General features: G+C 32.7%; 1 protein-coding gene across 2 annotated transcripts in view; it reads left to right on the top strand.

Moving 5' to 3' along the window:
- Positions 1-16,974, top strand: part of TMX3 (thioredoxin related transmembrane protein 3) — an 83,945-nt gene that overhangs the window by 8,673 nt on the left and 58,298 nt on the right. The window contains exons 3-5 of one of the 2 annotated variants that reach the window (XM_012544116.3): positions 42-81; positions 650-758; positions 1,237-1,360. In XM_012544116.3, the coding sequence (XP_012399570.1) occupies positions 80-81; positions 650-758; positions 1,237-1,360 (235 nt within the window). In that variant the 5' untranslated portion in view covers positions 42-79. The remainder of the gene's footprint in view (positions 1-41; positions 82-649; positions 759-1,236; positions 1,361-16,974) is intronic. The other variant, XM_012544115.3, reaches the window with a different exon arrangement.

The raw sequence follows: 16,974 nt of genomic DNA, 5'->3' as shown, positions 1-16,974 counted from the left end.
CATAAATCAGATGTTTTTTGTTTTGTTTTTTTCTCTTTTAGATTTAAAGACAATCGGAAAAATAGCATTTGGCTTGTAGATGTGAGTATATAACTTTGTAGCAGGTTTTCTTTTGGATAATACTTTTGTGTTACTTTCTGCCATTTTTTTCCTCCCTAAAAAAAAAAAAAAAAAGATAGGGCACTTTGAGTTTTATATCTGAGAAATGGTTATATGTGTACTTGCGTAGACTAATAGAGTATAATAATCTGAAATTTATACCATATTTTTTACTAACAGTGCTGACCTCAGAGTCAATGGTAGGGAACCAATTTATTAGGTAAAACTGTCTTATACATCATTGCCAAACTGTCCTTGATTGAGGTCCATGGTAGGTCTGTCCTATATTGAACTTTACTTTGTAAGTAAAAGTATTATAGTAAGATTATAGTATAATTTGCTTATAAATCAGATTTCCATTTGTCTAAGCCTTAACAAAGAGGGTTAGATAAATCACCAAGTCCATGAATGAGCCCAGAACTAATTCTTTTCACTTGTTTATAACCAATAGTTCAGTCTCTTTCTTACTGAATATTTTGTTAGAGCTGCAAATGATGAGCAAAATTGAATTAATTTGAGTTTCATCTTACCTTCCTTTCCTCACTTTCAGGTCAGGGGATAAGTTTAAATCTTATGGCATGGAAGGGCTTCGGACAATTTATTATGGCTCTTCAACAGGTGGACCTGGCCCAGACCCCAGCCAGCTGGTGGCAGAAAAGGTCAGGTCCCTACCTGGTTGGGTGGTCAATGGATATTTTAAAACAGGCCAGTTTTTTCCAGTACCAAAACAGAAGCCCTGGAAGTTCCCCTATAGATATGGGGGGAAATCAGGGAAGGTCCCTAGCAGTGTGGGGATATAATGTGAAATCTAATCTGAAGAAAAAGAGCTGTCATCAATTATTAGTTTTCTTTTTGTATTAATTTAATCACAGTGAAAATAAAATATGAGCATATTCACTTGGGATTAATGTCCTATAAATAGTGAACCCATTTAAACAGGTATCTGTTTTAAATGAACCTGGTATAGTAATTTTTGAACATTTATGGAAAACAAATTATTAATAGGTAATTTAGTCAAAATGGAATTCTTGCTAGTACAGAGGCCCTTTCAATTGATCAATGTAATATTTTTCAAATGATTGCTATGATATTTAGAATCACTGAGTTTTTAAAATAAAGTGTCTTGCTTCATTCTAGTTCTATGCGCCATGGTGTGCACACTGCAGAAGATTGGAACCAGTTTGGAATGAAGTTGGTTTAGAGATGAAAAGGCTTCGGTCTCCAGTTAAAGTTGGAAAAATGGATGCTACTTCCTATACTAGTAAGTCGTCCTTGTCTGAATATTTTAATATGCTCATTATCAGGAACATTGATATTCTGCCATTATACACAGCAGTAAGAGCTGACTGTGGTGACAAATTAAACAGTAGCATCATCTTTGCTCTTTAATCTTATTATATAATTAATATATTAATAATTATTGACATTATCTTTATGTTGAATTAAATCAGTTTGTCTTATTAAACTATTTGCTGGACTTTATTGTTAGGCACTGTGGGTATACAGAGTGTAAGGTATAGTCTCAGTCCTCAAGTTGCTTACAGTTTAATTTATGGATGAAGAGCTTCCTGTGAACAATTTGAGAATAGTTAAAAGTCAACTGATATCCTACCTATAAGTATAGTAGAAATTCAGAGCAGTAGGGATCAGAGAAGGTTTGATGGAGGAATTGAGACTTGAACTGTATCTTAAAAGGATTTAAATAAATGGGAGAGGAATGAAAGTAGTCCAGGTAGCGGAAATAGCTGAGCAAAGACACCAAAATGAAAATGAACATCAGACACATACCTAATCTGTTCTACTGACTGAATTCTCTTGGTTATTTTGAATGGAATTTCTTTCTTTTCCAATGAGTTTTGTTGTTACTATACAGAATACTGACATTTATGAATTTATTTTGTATCCTGTACATTCTGAATGTTGTTTCACTTAATTTTTAATTGGATTTCAATTAAATTCTTTCGTTTGACCATTATATCATCTTCACAAAGAGATAATTTTGTTTCCCTTTTATCTGTGCTTTTCCCTTGAATTTTTTTCCCTCAAGATTATAATTCCTTTTGGGCAGCTGGGTAATGTGGTAGATACAGTACTAGGCCTGGAGTCAGGAAAACTCATCTTCCTGAATTCCAATCTGACTTCAGATACCTACTAGCTGTGTAACCCTGAGCTAGTCACTTACCTGTTCTTGATTGTTTCCTCATTTGTAAATGAACTGAAGAAGGAAATGGCAAACTGCTTCATATTTTGTCAAGAGAACGCCAGATAAAATAATAATGAATTGACATATTCATTGAACAACAATAGTTACTTTTTCTAGAACTTTGTCAAATAATAGGTGGTGATGATGGTTATTCTTTATTTATGACCTTAAAGACCACTTTTTTACATTCTTTTTTAAAACTTTATTATTCTGGACTTAAGCACCAAATAAAATTGGCATCTTCTTACACAGTAGAAAAAAGAGGCTTGTACATGAAACAATAAAACTTTTATGTAGGATTTGATTTTCTTTTTATGTGTGAAATCAATTTGTAGCTTTCAAAATTGTCCTGTTTGTCCATTACTTTTCGTCTTTCTTCTGTTATCTTCTTTACATTAAAAAAAAGGATGCCTTAATTTTCTTCTTTATCCCTCTACTTTTTTTAGCATTTCCACCTCTTGCCATCCATCAGCTTTCTGTCAAGAGATAGATAATATGCTTCATCATTCCTTTAGAATCATAGCCATTTGGTGAATTAATTTGAATTGTCAAGTCTTTCAAAGTTGTTTTTTCTTTATAATAGTGCTATTGGTATAAATTATTCTCCTCTTTCTGCTCATTTTACTCTATCAGTTCAGATAGGCCTTCCCAGTTTTCTCCAAAATGTTTATTTATTTTTTATAATAATACTGGATTACGTTCATATCACATTTTTGCAACTATTCATGGGCATCATCTTAATTTCCAGTTCTTTGTTATTTAAAAAAAACAAACAAACAGCTACTATAAATATTGTTTGTTGGGTCTTTTTCCTCCTATGATTTCCTTGCATCTTAAGGCTTAGTAATCTTATTATTAGGTCAGAGGATTTTCATTGTTTAGTAATTTTTTGAAATAGTTGTGGATTGCTTTCCAGAATGGATTATCATTTTCACAATTCCACCACCATTGCAGTAGTATGCTTGTTTTCCTTCAATCTTTCCAAAAGTTATCATCCTTTTTTGTCATCTTTGATAGTAAGTTGTGTAGGGAGTAGAACCATAAAGTTGCTTTAATTTCTATTTCTCTAGGAGTTATTTGGAACATTTTTTTCATGGCTGTGATTCCTTTGGAAAGTGCTTGTTAATATTCTTTGCTAATTTATCATAGAGAATTCTGTCTTTTGTTTTTATAAATTTAAACCAATTCCTTATATATGTTCAATATGAGAGCCATATCAAAGAAACTTGGTGAAAAAAAATTTCTTCATTTAATGATTTCTATTTTGAAGTACATTGTTATTGTTTGTGCAGAAATTTTTATGTTATTAAAATTATCTTATTAATAAATCCAAGAGTTAATTTCTTTCTCCTCTGATGTTTATGATAACATCTTTCACATTAAAATCAAATATATATTTGGAACTTACTGTGGTATATGGTACAAAGTTTTAGACTATACCTAATTTATTAGACTACTTTCAGTTTCCGGTGTTTTTTGTGAATAATGAATCCTTTTCTCAGATGTGTTCAGTTTTTGTAAATAGGGTATACATAGTTAACAAACATAATACCTTTTCCCTTTAGTAATTTCTAGAGAAATTTTCTGCATTTTCAGAAAGTATTAATATTGTTGAATTTCCTTCTTGTTTATCTTCTGTCAGGTTTTTCTAGGTATGAAAGGGATATATTGAAATTTCTTTCATTAATTCAGTTTATTGTTTATTTTCTCCTGTAATTTATGAATTTTTTTAGTATTTAGATAATATGTTTTATAGTGCATATTTCACATCAACATTGATTGGTTATGATGCTTTTAAGAATAATGTAATTTCTCTGTATATCACTTTTAAATTGTGTCTATCTTTATTGTCATCTTGTCTGAGATTCTGATGGTTATTCCTGCTTTTTTGAGTTTACATGAGTTACAGTGTTTCAGCTTCTTATTTTAACTATGTGAGAATCTTGTTTCAAGTGTGTTTCCTATAACAACTTATTGTTGGATTCTACTTTCTAATACATTCTATTAATCCTTACCTCTTTTATGGCTGATCTTATCCCATTCACTTTTATTATCAAAATTATAGTAGTATTACTTTAAAGTTTGCAAAGTATTTTGTAGATATTACTTCGTTTGATACTTGTGACAACCTATGGTAGGTGAAGTTTTTAAACCGATTTTACAGATGAGGAAACAGACCAAGAGAGTTTATTTTAATTGCTCAAAGTCATAGAATTGGTAATTGTTTGAGACAGGATTTGAACTTGTTTTCCTGTATCCGAGTCCAGTTCTCTATCCTTAGATCCATCGAGCTGATTTGTTATTATTAATGAGATATTTCCTTCCATCCTGTTTCTTTTTGTATTTTTCCTCTTTTTGTCTTTTGTCTCCTTTACAAAAAGAGATGGTAGAAGAGGACAGTGCTTAACACAGTTAAATGCTTTGTAATTTGATCTGTTTTATTTATGACTATTCCCTTCCTTACATAATTTACTTTCTCTTTTAATCTTCTTTTCCCTTTTTTTGCCTACCTTATTTTCACTCCTGTCATGAACTTGATTTCTTTGCTAAACTGTATTTATGTGCAGCTATCCTTTGTGCTATTAAGATGTTTATGTGATTCCTGCTTTTTCATTCCTTCCTATGTTTGTATATTGTTCATCTTACGTAACCTTATTATGTGAGACATTAAGTTTTTGCTCCTTTTTCTTCCTCTCTCACATAGTAAATTCTTTTTTGATACTACCTTTATATTCTCTTAAAATCAAAACAAAAATTAAATCAATCCAGGACTCTGTATTATTTAACACTTTCTGAGATCTTTGAAAATAGTAGACTTCCTGTTTGCCTTGGCACTGCTTTGCATCTGCTACTTGCTGTGATTTCTACAGGACTGCCTACTTGTTGTGTTTCCTGGGTACTGAATCCAGTCTGTTATCTATTCTTGTTCATTTTGCTTTCATAAATATCTATCCTATATGCAACTTCTTTCAATTGATACTGCCATCTCTGTGGTATAGGATCATGAATATCACCTTTTTATCTGGATTATGAAAACAGCCTTGTGGTCTCCTTGCTTCCTGCCTCAGACTATCCTGCACTAGATGTCAAATTGATCTTCCTAAAGTATAAATCTAACCATGTCACCCATTCTTCCTCTCCACACACCTTCATTCGTTAATCTCCAGCGACTCCCAATTGTCTTCAGGATAAAATATAAAATCTTCTGTTTGGTATTTATAAAATAGCCTCATCTAACCTTTCCAGTCTTATTGTACCTCATCCCCACATACTCTGAGATCTAGTGACACTGGCCTCATTTCTGTTTTTTGCACAAGAAATTCTGTCTCTAGACTGGGCATTTCATTGGCTGTCTGTCCTCATTCTTAGAACTCTCTCCCTCCTCATTTTTATCTCTAGGCTTCTTTCAGAGCTTAGCTAAAAATCTCTTCCAAGTTTTCTTGATCCCTCTTAACATCAGAGTCTTTTCTTTGTTGATTATTTCATTTTATCATGTGTGTATTTGTATATATGTATATGTATGTTTTATCTTAATTTGATACAATGCTTTGTTTGTATCCTTTAGATTATGACCTTGAAAGACTATTATGTACCCTTTCTTTGTATTTCTAGCATTTAGCACACTGCCTGGCATATAGTAAATGCTTAATGAATGCTTGTTGACTAACTGACCTTCATTTCTTAGAATTCCTTCTTTCAAGACTTAAACTCAAGCAGTGCATTCTATATTATATAAAGTCTTTCCTGATCTTTTTAATTGCTACTGCTTTATTTATCTCCATAAATTTCCTTGATTTTACGTAAACATATATACACATCTCTATGGACATCCATGAGGAAAACCCAAACATACTGGGAAAAGGCCCTGAATTCTCGGCAGTTGTCACTGATGAGCAAGTAAGGCCCACCAGCCCTGAAAATAGTTATACAGAACCCCAATACATTGGCTGTACTTTAAGCCTAACTCTTGTGGTCAGTATCTAGGGAGGTAAAACCTGTGAAGATGCTCACAATTCCACCAACAGTTACCATTATCTATTAGAGAGACAAGCCATCTCCTAGCTAAAAGAACAAATCATCCAGAGAGAGAGAGACAAATGGAGCATTGTGGAGACAGGCATAGGACTAAATCCCCAAACTCCAGGAAATAGAATGTCTTCTAGACCAGGGCTTTTTTTTTTTTTTTTTTTTTTTTTTTTAATGAAAAGGAAAGTATTGTTTTATTTTATTTTTTAAATATCTTTTTGTTTTTCAAAATACATGCAGTGCAAAGATAATTTTCAGTATTCACCCTTGCAAAACCTTGGATTTCAAATTTTTTTCCCTCCCTTCCTACACCATCCCTTCCCTAGACAGCAAATAATCCATTATAAGTTAAACATGTGTAATTCTTAGAAACATATTTCCACATTTATGATGATGTGTAAAAAAATCAGATCAAAAGGGGGAAAAATGAGAGAAAATAAGCAAAAAACCAAACAACTGTAGCACAGGTAAAAATATGATATTGTGATCCACATTCAGTCTCCATAATTCTCTCTCTGTATACAGATGACTTTTTCCATCAGAAGTCTTTTGGAATTGTCATGAGTCCCCTCATTGCTGAAAAGAGCCAAGTCCATTACACTTGATCATTACAAAATTTTATCATTGCTGTATACAATGTTCTCTTGGTTCTACTCACTTCACTTAGCATCAGTTCATGTAAATCTTTCCAGATATTTCTGAAATCATCCTGCTGATCATTTTTCTGGCTGTTAGACTTAATTGTTAACATTAAAAAATGCCAATGGGTTTATATGGGTTAAAATTGTTAAATTGTTTTTAGAAGTTTTTGGTTGATTCTATAGAATTCTTTAAGTATACTATCATATCTGCAGAGACTCATAATTTTATTTGTTCTTTACCTACTGTAATTCTTTCAATTTCTTTTTCTTATTACCAAAGCTAATATTTCTAGTACAATATTGAATAGTAGTGCAACCTTGTTGTGGGCCTTCTTGTTTCATCTCTGATCTTATTGTGAATGATCTAGTTTATCCCCATTACATATAATGCTTGCTGGTGGATTTAGATAGATGCTCCTTATCATTTATTCTTATGCTTCCTAGTTTGTTTGTTTTTAATAGGAATGGGTGTTGTATTTTATCAAATGCTTTTTCTGCATCTCTTGGGATAATCATATGATTTCTGTTAGTTTGGTTATTGATTTAGTCAATTATGCAAATTTTTTCCCTAATATTGAACCAAGTCTGCATTCCTGGCATACATCCTACTTAATCATAATCTATTATTTTGGTGATAAATTGTAATCTCTTTGCTAATATTTTATTTAAGATTTTTGCATCAATATTCATTAGGGAAATTGACCTATAATTTTCTTTTTCCTTCCTGCTTTAGATATCAACACCACATCTTTCATAAAAGGAATTTGGTAGAATTCCTTTTTGCCCTATTTTTCCAAATAGTTTATATAATATTGGAATTAATTGTTCTTTAAATGTTTGGTAGAATTCACTTGTAAATCCATTTGGTCCTAGAAATATTTTCTTAGGGAATTTATTAATAGCTTGTTCAATTTGTTTATCTAAATGGGACTCAGTAAATTTATCTTCTCCTCTGTTAATCTGGACAATCTGTATTTTTGTAAGTATTCTTCCATTTCACTTAGATTATCAGATTTATTGCCACACAACTAGGCAAAATAGCTCCTAATTATTGCTTTAATTTGCTCTTCATTGGTGCTAAGTTGTTCACTCTTCATTTTTGATACTACTAATTTGATTTTCTTTTCTCCTTTTTCTAATCAAATTAACTAAAACTTTATCTATTTTGTTGGGGTTTTTTTCCATAAAATAACTTAGTTTTGTTTATTAATTCAATGATTTCCTTACTTTCAATATTAGCAATCTCTTCTTTTGTTATCAAAATTTCTAATTTGATATTTAATTGGAGGTTTTAAAATTTGTTCTTTTTCTAGCTTTTTTTAGTTACATAGCTAATTCATTGATTTTTTTTTTCTCTTTCTCTACTTTATTTCATGTAAGCATCGAGAGTTATAAAATTTCCTCTAAGAACTGCTTTGGCTGCATCCCATATATTTTGATGTGTTGTCTCATTATTTTTATTCTCTTGGATGAAATTATTGATTGTTTCTATGGCTTGTTGTTTCATCACTTTATTCTTTAGGATTAAATTAGTTAGTTTTCAATTAATTTTTTTTCCAGGACCCTTTATTACCTGTTGTTTTTAATTGTATCATTATCTAAAAAGGATTCATTTACTATTTCTGCCTTTCTGCATTTGATTTTGAGGTTGTTATGCCCTAATATGTGGTCAGTTTTTGTGTGGGTGTCACGTACCTTAGAATAAAAAAAGTATATTCCTTTCTATCCCCACTCACTATGTTCCAATTCTGTTCACTATCTTAACTTTTTTCTTGTTTATTTTTTTGGCTAGGTTTATCTAGTTCTGATAGAGAAAGGTAGAATACTACCTCAGCTAATATAGTTTTGCTGTCTATCTCTTGCAACTCAGGTAACTTCGCTTGTATTAATTTTGGATGCTATACTACTTGGTGTGCATATATGTTTAGTATTGATATTACTTTATTATCTGTGGGTACCCTTAGCAAGATGTAATTTTTTTCTTTACCTCTTTTAATTAGATCTGTTTTTGCTTTTGCTTCATCTGAGATCAGGATTGCTACACCTGCCTTTTTTTTTTTTTTTTTTTTTTTTTTTCTCTCACTTAAATTGAAGCATAATAGATTCTGCTCCAGGCTTGAACCTATCTCTTTTGTGTCATATATTCATTGTGAAGTATACATGTTACATGTTGTTTGTTTGAAACAACATATTGTAGAATTCTGGATTTTAATCCAGTCTGTATCTGCTTCCATTTTATGGGAGAGTTTATCCCACTCATATTTATAATTAAAATTACTGACTCTTGTGTTTCCCACTATTCTAGTTTTCCCTGAGTTAAACTGTTCTCTCTACTTTACCCCTTTGCCTCCTTTTTGCTTTTAACTACCATCTCTCTGTGCTCTCCCTTGTTTTTTAACCCCTTTCCCTTTCTTTTCCCTTTTATTCTCATGTTTCCATATAGGGTAAGACAAATTATTATACGACATCAAATAGATATGATATTCCCTCTTTGAGCCAAATCCATTGAGATTAAGATTCAAACAATGCTCATCTCCCTCTCTTTTTTCCCTTAACTATAACAGGTCTTTTGTGCCTCCTCATGTAATGTTACCCTATTTTATGTAACTTTTCCTCTGTTCCCAATCCTTTTTCCACCCCTAATTTTTTTTATGTCATCATATTAAAGTCAAGTTATTTCACCCTCCAAGTATGCCCCTGACAAAGATACAGTTTTTCAGGAGTTAGATATATCATCTTCTCATGTAGTCATGTAAACAGGTTAACTTTTAAAAACAATTTTTTCCCTTTTTTTTAACCTGCTTATTAAGCTTCTTGAGTCTTGTATTTAAAGATGAAGTTTTCTGTTCAGCTCTTTTTTTCCCCCATCAAATATGATTAAAATTTCCCTATTTTCATTAAATGTCCATCTTTTCCCATGAAAGATAATGTCTAATTTTCCTAAGTAGTTGATTCTTGGTTGTTATCCAAGATCCTTTCCCTTCTGCAGTGTCATATTCTAGGCCTTTCCCTCCTTTAAAGTGGAAGCTGCTAGGTTCTGGGTATTCCTGATTGTAGATCCTTGATATTTGAATTGTTTCTGACTGCTTGCAGTGTTTTCTCTATGATCTGATAATTTTGGAATTTAGCTACAGTATTCCTTGGAGTTTTTATTTTGATGGTACACTTTCGGGAGGTGATTGATAGATTCATTCAATGACTATTTTTACCTTCTGATTCTAATACACCAGCGTAGTTTTCTTTGGTGATTTCTTGAAAGGTATTGTCAAGGCCCTTTTCATTGTGGTTTTCAGGTAGTCCAAAATTCTTAGATCCTGAATCTATTTTTCAGGTCAGTTTTCCAATGAAATATTTTACATTTTCTTCTACTTTTTGTATTTTTTTTTTTTTTTGCTTTTATTTCACTTAATTTTTGATGTGTCATTGAATCATTTACTTCCATTTGCTCAATTCTCATTTTTATTGAATTTTTTCCTTCAGTTGGCTTTTTTTTTTTACCTCCATTTGAATTTGGACAATTGTACTTTTAAAGGAGTTGTTTTTGTTTAGAGGATTTTTTTTCCATTTCACCAATTTTGTTTTTTAAGGAGTTGTTAACACTGCTATATATTGGCCAAGAGCCTCCTACTAGGTTTTTTCTGCGCCAAATCTTCCCATGCTTTGCCTTACACTGGGCCACCCAATTGAGACAGACCTTTCCTGAAGTCCTTCCAAGATATTTTATGCTGCAAAATTATTACATTCCAAATATTTGTGGGTTCTGCCTCTTCAAAATACATTCAGGGGCTTGATTTAGTGTTGATTCTGAGGGAAGTTAGGAAGAGCCCGGGCAAAGACCTGTCTACTCTCTGCCATATTCTAGACTTGGCTTTTTAAACTTTTTCCACTTGGGACCTCTATTCACCCAAGAAACTTTTACATATCCCTATCTTGAATTCGAATTGAAATGTTCAGGCAGTGTTCTTGCTTGTGCATTGTGAAGTATGCATGTTACATGTTCAGAACCAAGGCTGCAGTGAAATTGTACAATATTTCACAGTCAAGTGCTGCCAGAAATCTCTTTGATTCATTACATATTTGATTGTGAATTAATATTTGATCATTGCATTTAGAACTCTTTTACTATTGCCAAATTTTGTTCAACCCCCACATTCATTTATGTGATCCCATATGGGGTTATGACCCAAAACTTAAGAAGCTTTGCCCTAAATTAACTATCTTAAACTGAACTTTCAACTCACCTCATCATCAAAGAGAGAAATCTTGATGGAAACAGGGTCCACAATCTTCATGACAGAACCCACCTTCTGTTTCTGGCCACCTATCTTTGACTAGCAGATAACTCCAAAAGTCCTCAGAATAGAAGTACTTCCCTTTCCTGCCAAGAACACCATTCTTTTCCCTGGCCTTGTTGCTTCCTCTGGGAAGATAGGGCCTCTTACTTGCCTCTGACAGTGCTATAACTTTCACTTCTAGAGTCACAGCTACTGAAGACTTGAGGAAACAAAAAATTTTGTCACCAAAGTCCTTGGTACTTTGAAATTGTTCAAATTTAGAAATCAGTATGATTTTATCAGTGTTAACAACATTAAAGATGATGGTCTTGGGCCAGCTAGTTGGCGCAGTGGATAGAGCACCAGCCCTGAAGTTAGGAGGACCTGAGTTCAAATCTGGCCTTGGACACTTAACAGTTCCTAGCTGAACCTCTGGTAGATATTGTCTTCTGGAAATGCAAACTTCTTGAGAATAAGGGTTGTCTTGTCTTCTTATTTCTAATGTTTAACACAATACTTTACATGCACTAACACTAAAAAATGCTTTCTTTTATATTGTGAATAGTGTGAAAGAAGTAAGGTTATAAGTCTATTGATGAAAGAGATTTCAGATGACCTATGGACCAAAATAATCATTGTACAATTGAGGAAATTCAGGTCCAAGAAGATAGAGTGAATTTCCTAAGTCACAAATCCTACACTGTGTCACAAACTTCAGAGCTTGTGATTTTTGCCATTGTACCCATTGTTGTTGTTATTGTCTTTTGTTCTTGAAGAAGACCATGACATTAGGGAAGTAGTGCCATGACATGCAAGTGAATTAAATTTAAGTGAAGGAGGGCTGTGGGAAATTATCTAATGAATCACTTTCCCCTACAGCACTATTAAGCTCCAATGGCAAGATAAAGATCAGGAGGATTGGATGAAATGGGCCACCTTAGCCTTTTTAAGCTAAGGTCTTCTACAACCCAGTTTGACTGAGGCTGCACCCATTCAGTAATTAAGGCCCATGCTATCTTACTTTTAAGTCTCTGGTATATATCTAACATACTCATGGTAATGAATTTTTAAATTATAATTGCTGTAGACTTGGATGGCATTTTATTTAAATCTTTTGCCTTAATATTCATTAGTGATATTAGTCTATAATTCTTTCTCTACTTTTTCCATAATTTTAGGTTTTCTGGAATATTTTTGTCTCTTGAAGAGGTTGGTAAAGTTCTTTTTTATTTATTGAGAATAATTTATTTAGCTTAGATATTGTTTTTCAATTGAAAAGTTAGACAAAAGGGTATTTTCTTTTGTTGATAATTCCTTTATTATGTGTTCTTTTTCACTTTTCAAGTTTGGGTTGTTTAATGTTATTAATTCATGTTCTATTAATTTGACTGTTTTATGGTTTAATGCGTTTTCTTTAATTGTTTTGTTAGCACAGTTATACATATTCGTTTCTGATAATTATTATAAACATATTTCTTCGTTGTTGAAATTTTCCTTGTTCATTTTTATTTGGGTAATTTTCTATTTTTTTCTGGGGAATTAAAAGCCTTACCATATTTTTAAGTCTTTAATATTTGAGGAACAGGAAATGCATTGCTGATGGAGCTGGAAATTGGTTCAGCCATTCTGGAAAGCAGTTTGGAACTACATTCAAAGTTATGAAGTGGTTAATCTCATTAGTAAACCTATATCCCAAAGAGACCAAAGAAGGAAGAAAATGACTCCATCTCTCTCTTCAACTCCATCCATACTATGTACATGTATGTACACACATAAATCACAGATGCAAAGTTATCTCAGCTCATTTTGTAGAATCAGAGAATTGGAAACTAAGGGAGAGCTTATCATTTGGGGAATGGCTGAACATTTTAATATGAATATAATATGGATACAATACTATTTTCTAAGAATTGATGAAAAGAAACTTTTTCACAGAAACTTGGGAAGATTTGTATGGACTGATACATAATAAAATGAGCAGAGTAAGGAGAATATAATAATACTATTGTAATGTAAATAACTTTAAAAGTCTTAAAAGAACTCTAATCAACAAAATGACTGACTATTGCAAAAGACCTGCAAATGAAGGTTCTAAAAGATGAAGTGTCCCTCATGTCTCTTGACAGAAAGAGGGTAGACTTAAGGGTCTACAGAATGAGATATTCTTTTGGTCCTGGCCAATTGGAGAATTTATTTTACTTGGCTAATTTATTTGTGAGGATTTTTTCAAATACCCCCATTGAGGATGTGAAGTATGGAGAAAAATAATTTTTGTATTTAATAATTTCATTTATTTAAATATTTGATAATAATTATTATTATATATTATATAACATACTAATTGGCTTAGTTCATTGAAATATATTTGATTTCAAAAAATTTTGTTAATCTTTCCAAGATAAAACTCAATTCATTCTTTTGATTATCACTTCTATTGTCTTGTTTTTGATTTTATCTTTCTGTAATTATGTTTTTCCAGAGGAATATTATTTCTCTAAAACAGTGTTTTAAAAATATGTTATCATTTCAATGTATTAGTTCCAAAGATGTCTCACTTGTCTGTTCTATTCTCTCAGCCTTCTTCCAGTCTCTCCTAGGTAATTTATTGAAGTGTTTCATTGTTACCTTTTTCTTTCTTTTTTGGAGGTGGGAGGAGAGGAAGGAGCATTATTGTCACTTAGCTCCCTTCATCTGACCTCCTTTGCAAAAAAGTTGCAACCCTTGCCATGCAACAAGTTAGCATTGTCAGTCAGAACAAAGCCACACATTGGTCCCGTACAAAAATTTACATGTCATTTTGTATTTTTTGGACATCTCCCTCTCTCAAGAGATAAAGGGATCTTTATTCATCTTTGGTTAATAAAGTCATAATTGTTGATTGCATTGTTCAGAGTTCTTGAAAATTTCAAAAAATTCTTTTTATAATGTTGCCATCATTATGGAAATTGTTATTGTTTTGCTCAGCTCACTCTGCTACAGTTCATACATGTTTTTTCAGTTGCCCTTAAATCATTCCCTTTTGTCATTTTTTTGTTAATTATTTTACTACATTTGTACACCACAGGTTTTTTTTTTTCTTTTTTTTAATCTCTTCAGGGCATAGCTCTAGTAGTAATATCTGGTATTACTGGATCAGTGGGGTATTATTCATAGTATTCTAGTTTGGGGCCTGACTTGGGTTAGTCTCATTGTAGTTTAGTTTCAATATTAGAACAAAATGGGATACTCTTAGGTCATTCAGCAGTCAACAAAAGGTGCTTTCCTTAGCTGTAGGAATATAAGAATATTAAAAAAAATGAAATAAACATTGAGGGCACTTCATATTGCTTCACATAAATGAAGCTCCCTTTCCTGAGCTATCCAACAACTTCTCTTGGCTACTTTGTATTCAAGTAACCAGAAAGTAATGACAGAAGCATGAAAATTTAATCTACTGAGCCAGTTAAGTCTCAAGAATGGTTTCATTGACTTGCAGTGAGGATTAGAATATTACTAGAGCAGGATTAGTATATTAGTCACACCACTCTTCTCTGACTTTTCTGGATTCCAGAATTTACTTTTTTGGAAGGTAAACCAGTTCACAGCCTTACCAACAACTGAATTAATATGCTTTTCATATTTCTATGAAGTGTTATCTTTGCTCTTTTTATTTATTTATTTTTTTCCTGCCATCATCTTTGTTGTTAATTGTAAGGAAAAAGAAAACAAAATTTCAATTGACTTCTTTTTTTGGGGGGAAAAGGGGGGAGCAATTGAGGGTAAGTGACTTGCCCAGGATCACACAGCTAGTGAATGTCTAAGGCCAGCCTTTAATTAGTGTCCTTATGACTGCAGGGTTGATGGTTCTGTCCACTGCCTAAGTGTCCTCTAGAATTGTTTCAATTTGTATTTCTCTTGTCAATGATTTGGAGCATTTTTTCCCAAGATTTGAAAATATTTTTTGTTTTCAGAACTGATTATATCCATCATTACTTTATTGTTGAAAGTCTTTTTTAGCATGTTTTGAAATAAGTTGAATGAGATTGTAGTTTATGCCAGTTATTGTGCTAGATTCTGAGAACATGGTACAAAGGACAGAATAACGCTTACTTTCAAGGACCTACATTCTTTTAGTGTCTGAACTTTTTATTGCTTGAATTTTTAATGTTAATTGCAGCTTTCATTATATTTTGAACTGTAAAGGATGTGTTTATTCTTTCATTTAGTAAGCAAGAATTTATTCAGTACCTCTATATTTCAGGCATGGGATACAAAGAAAGACAAAAGAGGCTTTGCTATCAGAGGGCTTGGAAAAGGCTTATTGTGGAGGTGGTGTTTTAGTTGAGACTTGAAGCCAGAAAATGGAGATGAGGAGGAAGGACAGCATTGCTTGCATAGGAAACAGCTAGAAAACATGCCCAGAGCCAAGAGCCAGAGTATCTTTATCTTATTCATGGAACAGTAAAGAATTGATTAGTAACACAGGATAGAACAGTATGTACAGGGTGTAAAGTGTAAGAATACTAGAAAGGTGGAAGTGGAGGTTAGTTTTTTTTTTTTTTTTTTAATTATAGCTTTTTATTTACAAGATATATGCATGGATAATTTTTCGGCATTGACAATTGCAAAACCCTTTGTTCCAATTTTTCCCTTCCTTCCCCCTACCCCCTACACATGTTAAACATGTTAAAGCATAAGTTAAATACAATATATGTATACATGTCCATACAGTTATTTTTTGCTGTACAAAAAGAATCGGATTTTGAAATAATGTACAATAACCTGTGAAGGAAATCAGAAATGCAGGCGGACAAAAATAGAGGGATTGGGAATTCTATGTAGTGGTTCATAGTCATCTCCCAGAGTTCTTTCACTGAGTATAGCTGGTTCAGTTCATTACTGCTCTATTGGAACTAATTTGGTTCGTCTCATCACCAAAGAGAGCCACATCTGTCAGAATTGATCATCATGTAGTATTATTGTTGAAGTATGCAATGATCTCCTGGTCTTGCTCATTTCACACAGCATCAGTTTATGTAAGTCTCTCCAGGCCTTTCTGAAATCATCCTGCTGGTCATTTCTTAAAGAACAATAATATTTCATAATATTTATAGACCACAATTTATTCAGCCATTCTCCAATTGATGGGCATCCACTCAGTTTCCAGTTTCTGACCACTACAAAGAGGGCTGCCACAAACATTCTTGCACATACAGGCTTTCCCTTCTTTAATATCTCTTTGGGATATAAAAGCATGGAGGTTAGTTCTGATGGACTTTGAATTTTGTGTTTTATCTTGGAGGTAATAGGGAACTTCTGGAGAATATTGATTATGGGGGAAATATAACTGGGTCTTTGCTTTAGAAAAATCACTTTGGGAGCTGAATGGAGAATGAACTTGACAGGAAGGGATTTGTGACTGGCTGGCTAAACAAGTAATTGAAATAGTTCAGGTAGGAGGTTATGGGAGCTTGCGCCAGAGTGGTGGTTGTATTAGAGAAAAGAACAGATAAATTAGAGAGATACTGCAATGGTAAAATCAAGAGATTTGGCAACAGATTGGATATAGTGGATAAAAGATGGTGAAGAAGCAAGAATGACAATGAACCTGGGAAGTGGTGCCTTCAACAGTAATAGGAAAGTTTGGGAGGGGGAGGGTGTAAGGGGAAAGATAATAAATTTAGTTTTGGATATGTTGAATTTTGCATGTTTATTGAACAGTTTAAGAAATCCGAAAAGCAGTTGTCAGAAT

This window comes from Sarcophilus harrisii, chromosome 1, assembly GCF_902635505.1.
Source record: "Sarcophilus harrisii chromosome 1, mSarHar1.11, whole genome shotgun sequence".
NCBI classification, from domain to species: Eukaryota; Metazoa; Chordata; class Mammalia; order Dasyuromorphia; family Dasyuridae; genus Sarcophilus; species Sarcophilus harrisii.
The sequence above is the reverse complement of the archived record's forward strand: the minus strand, read 5'-3'. Positions and strand labels throughout refer to the sequence as shown.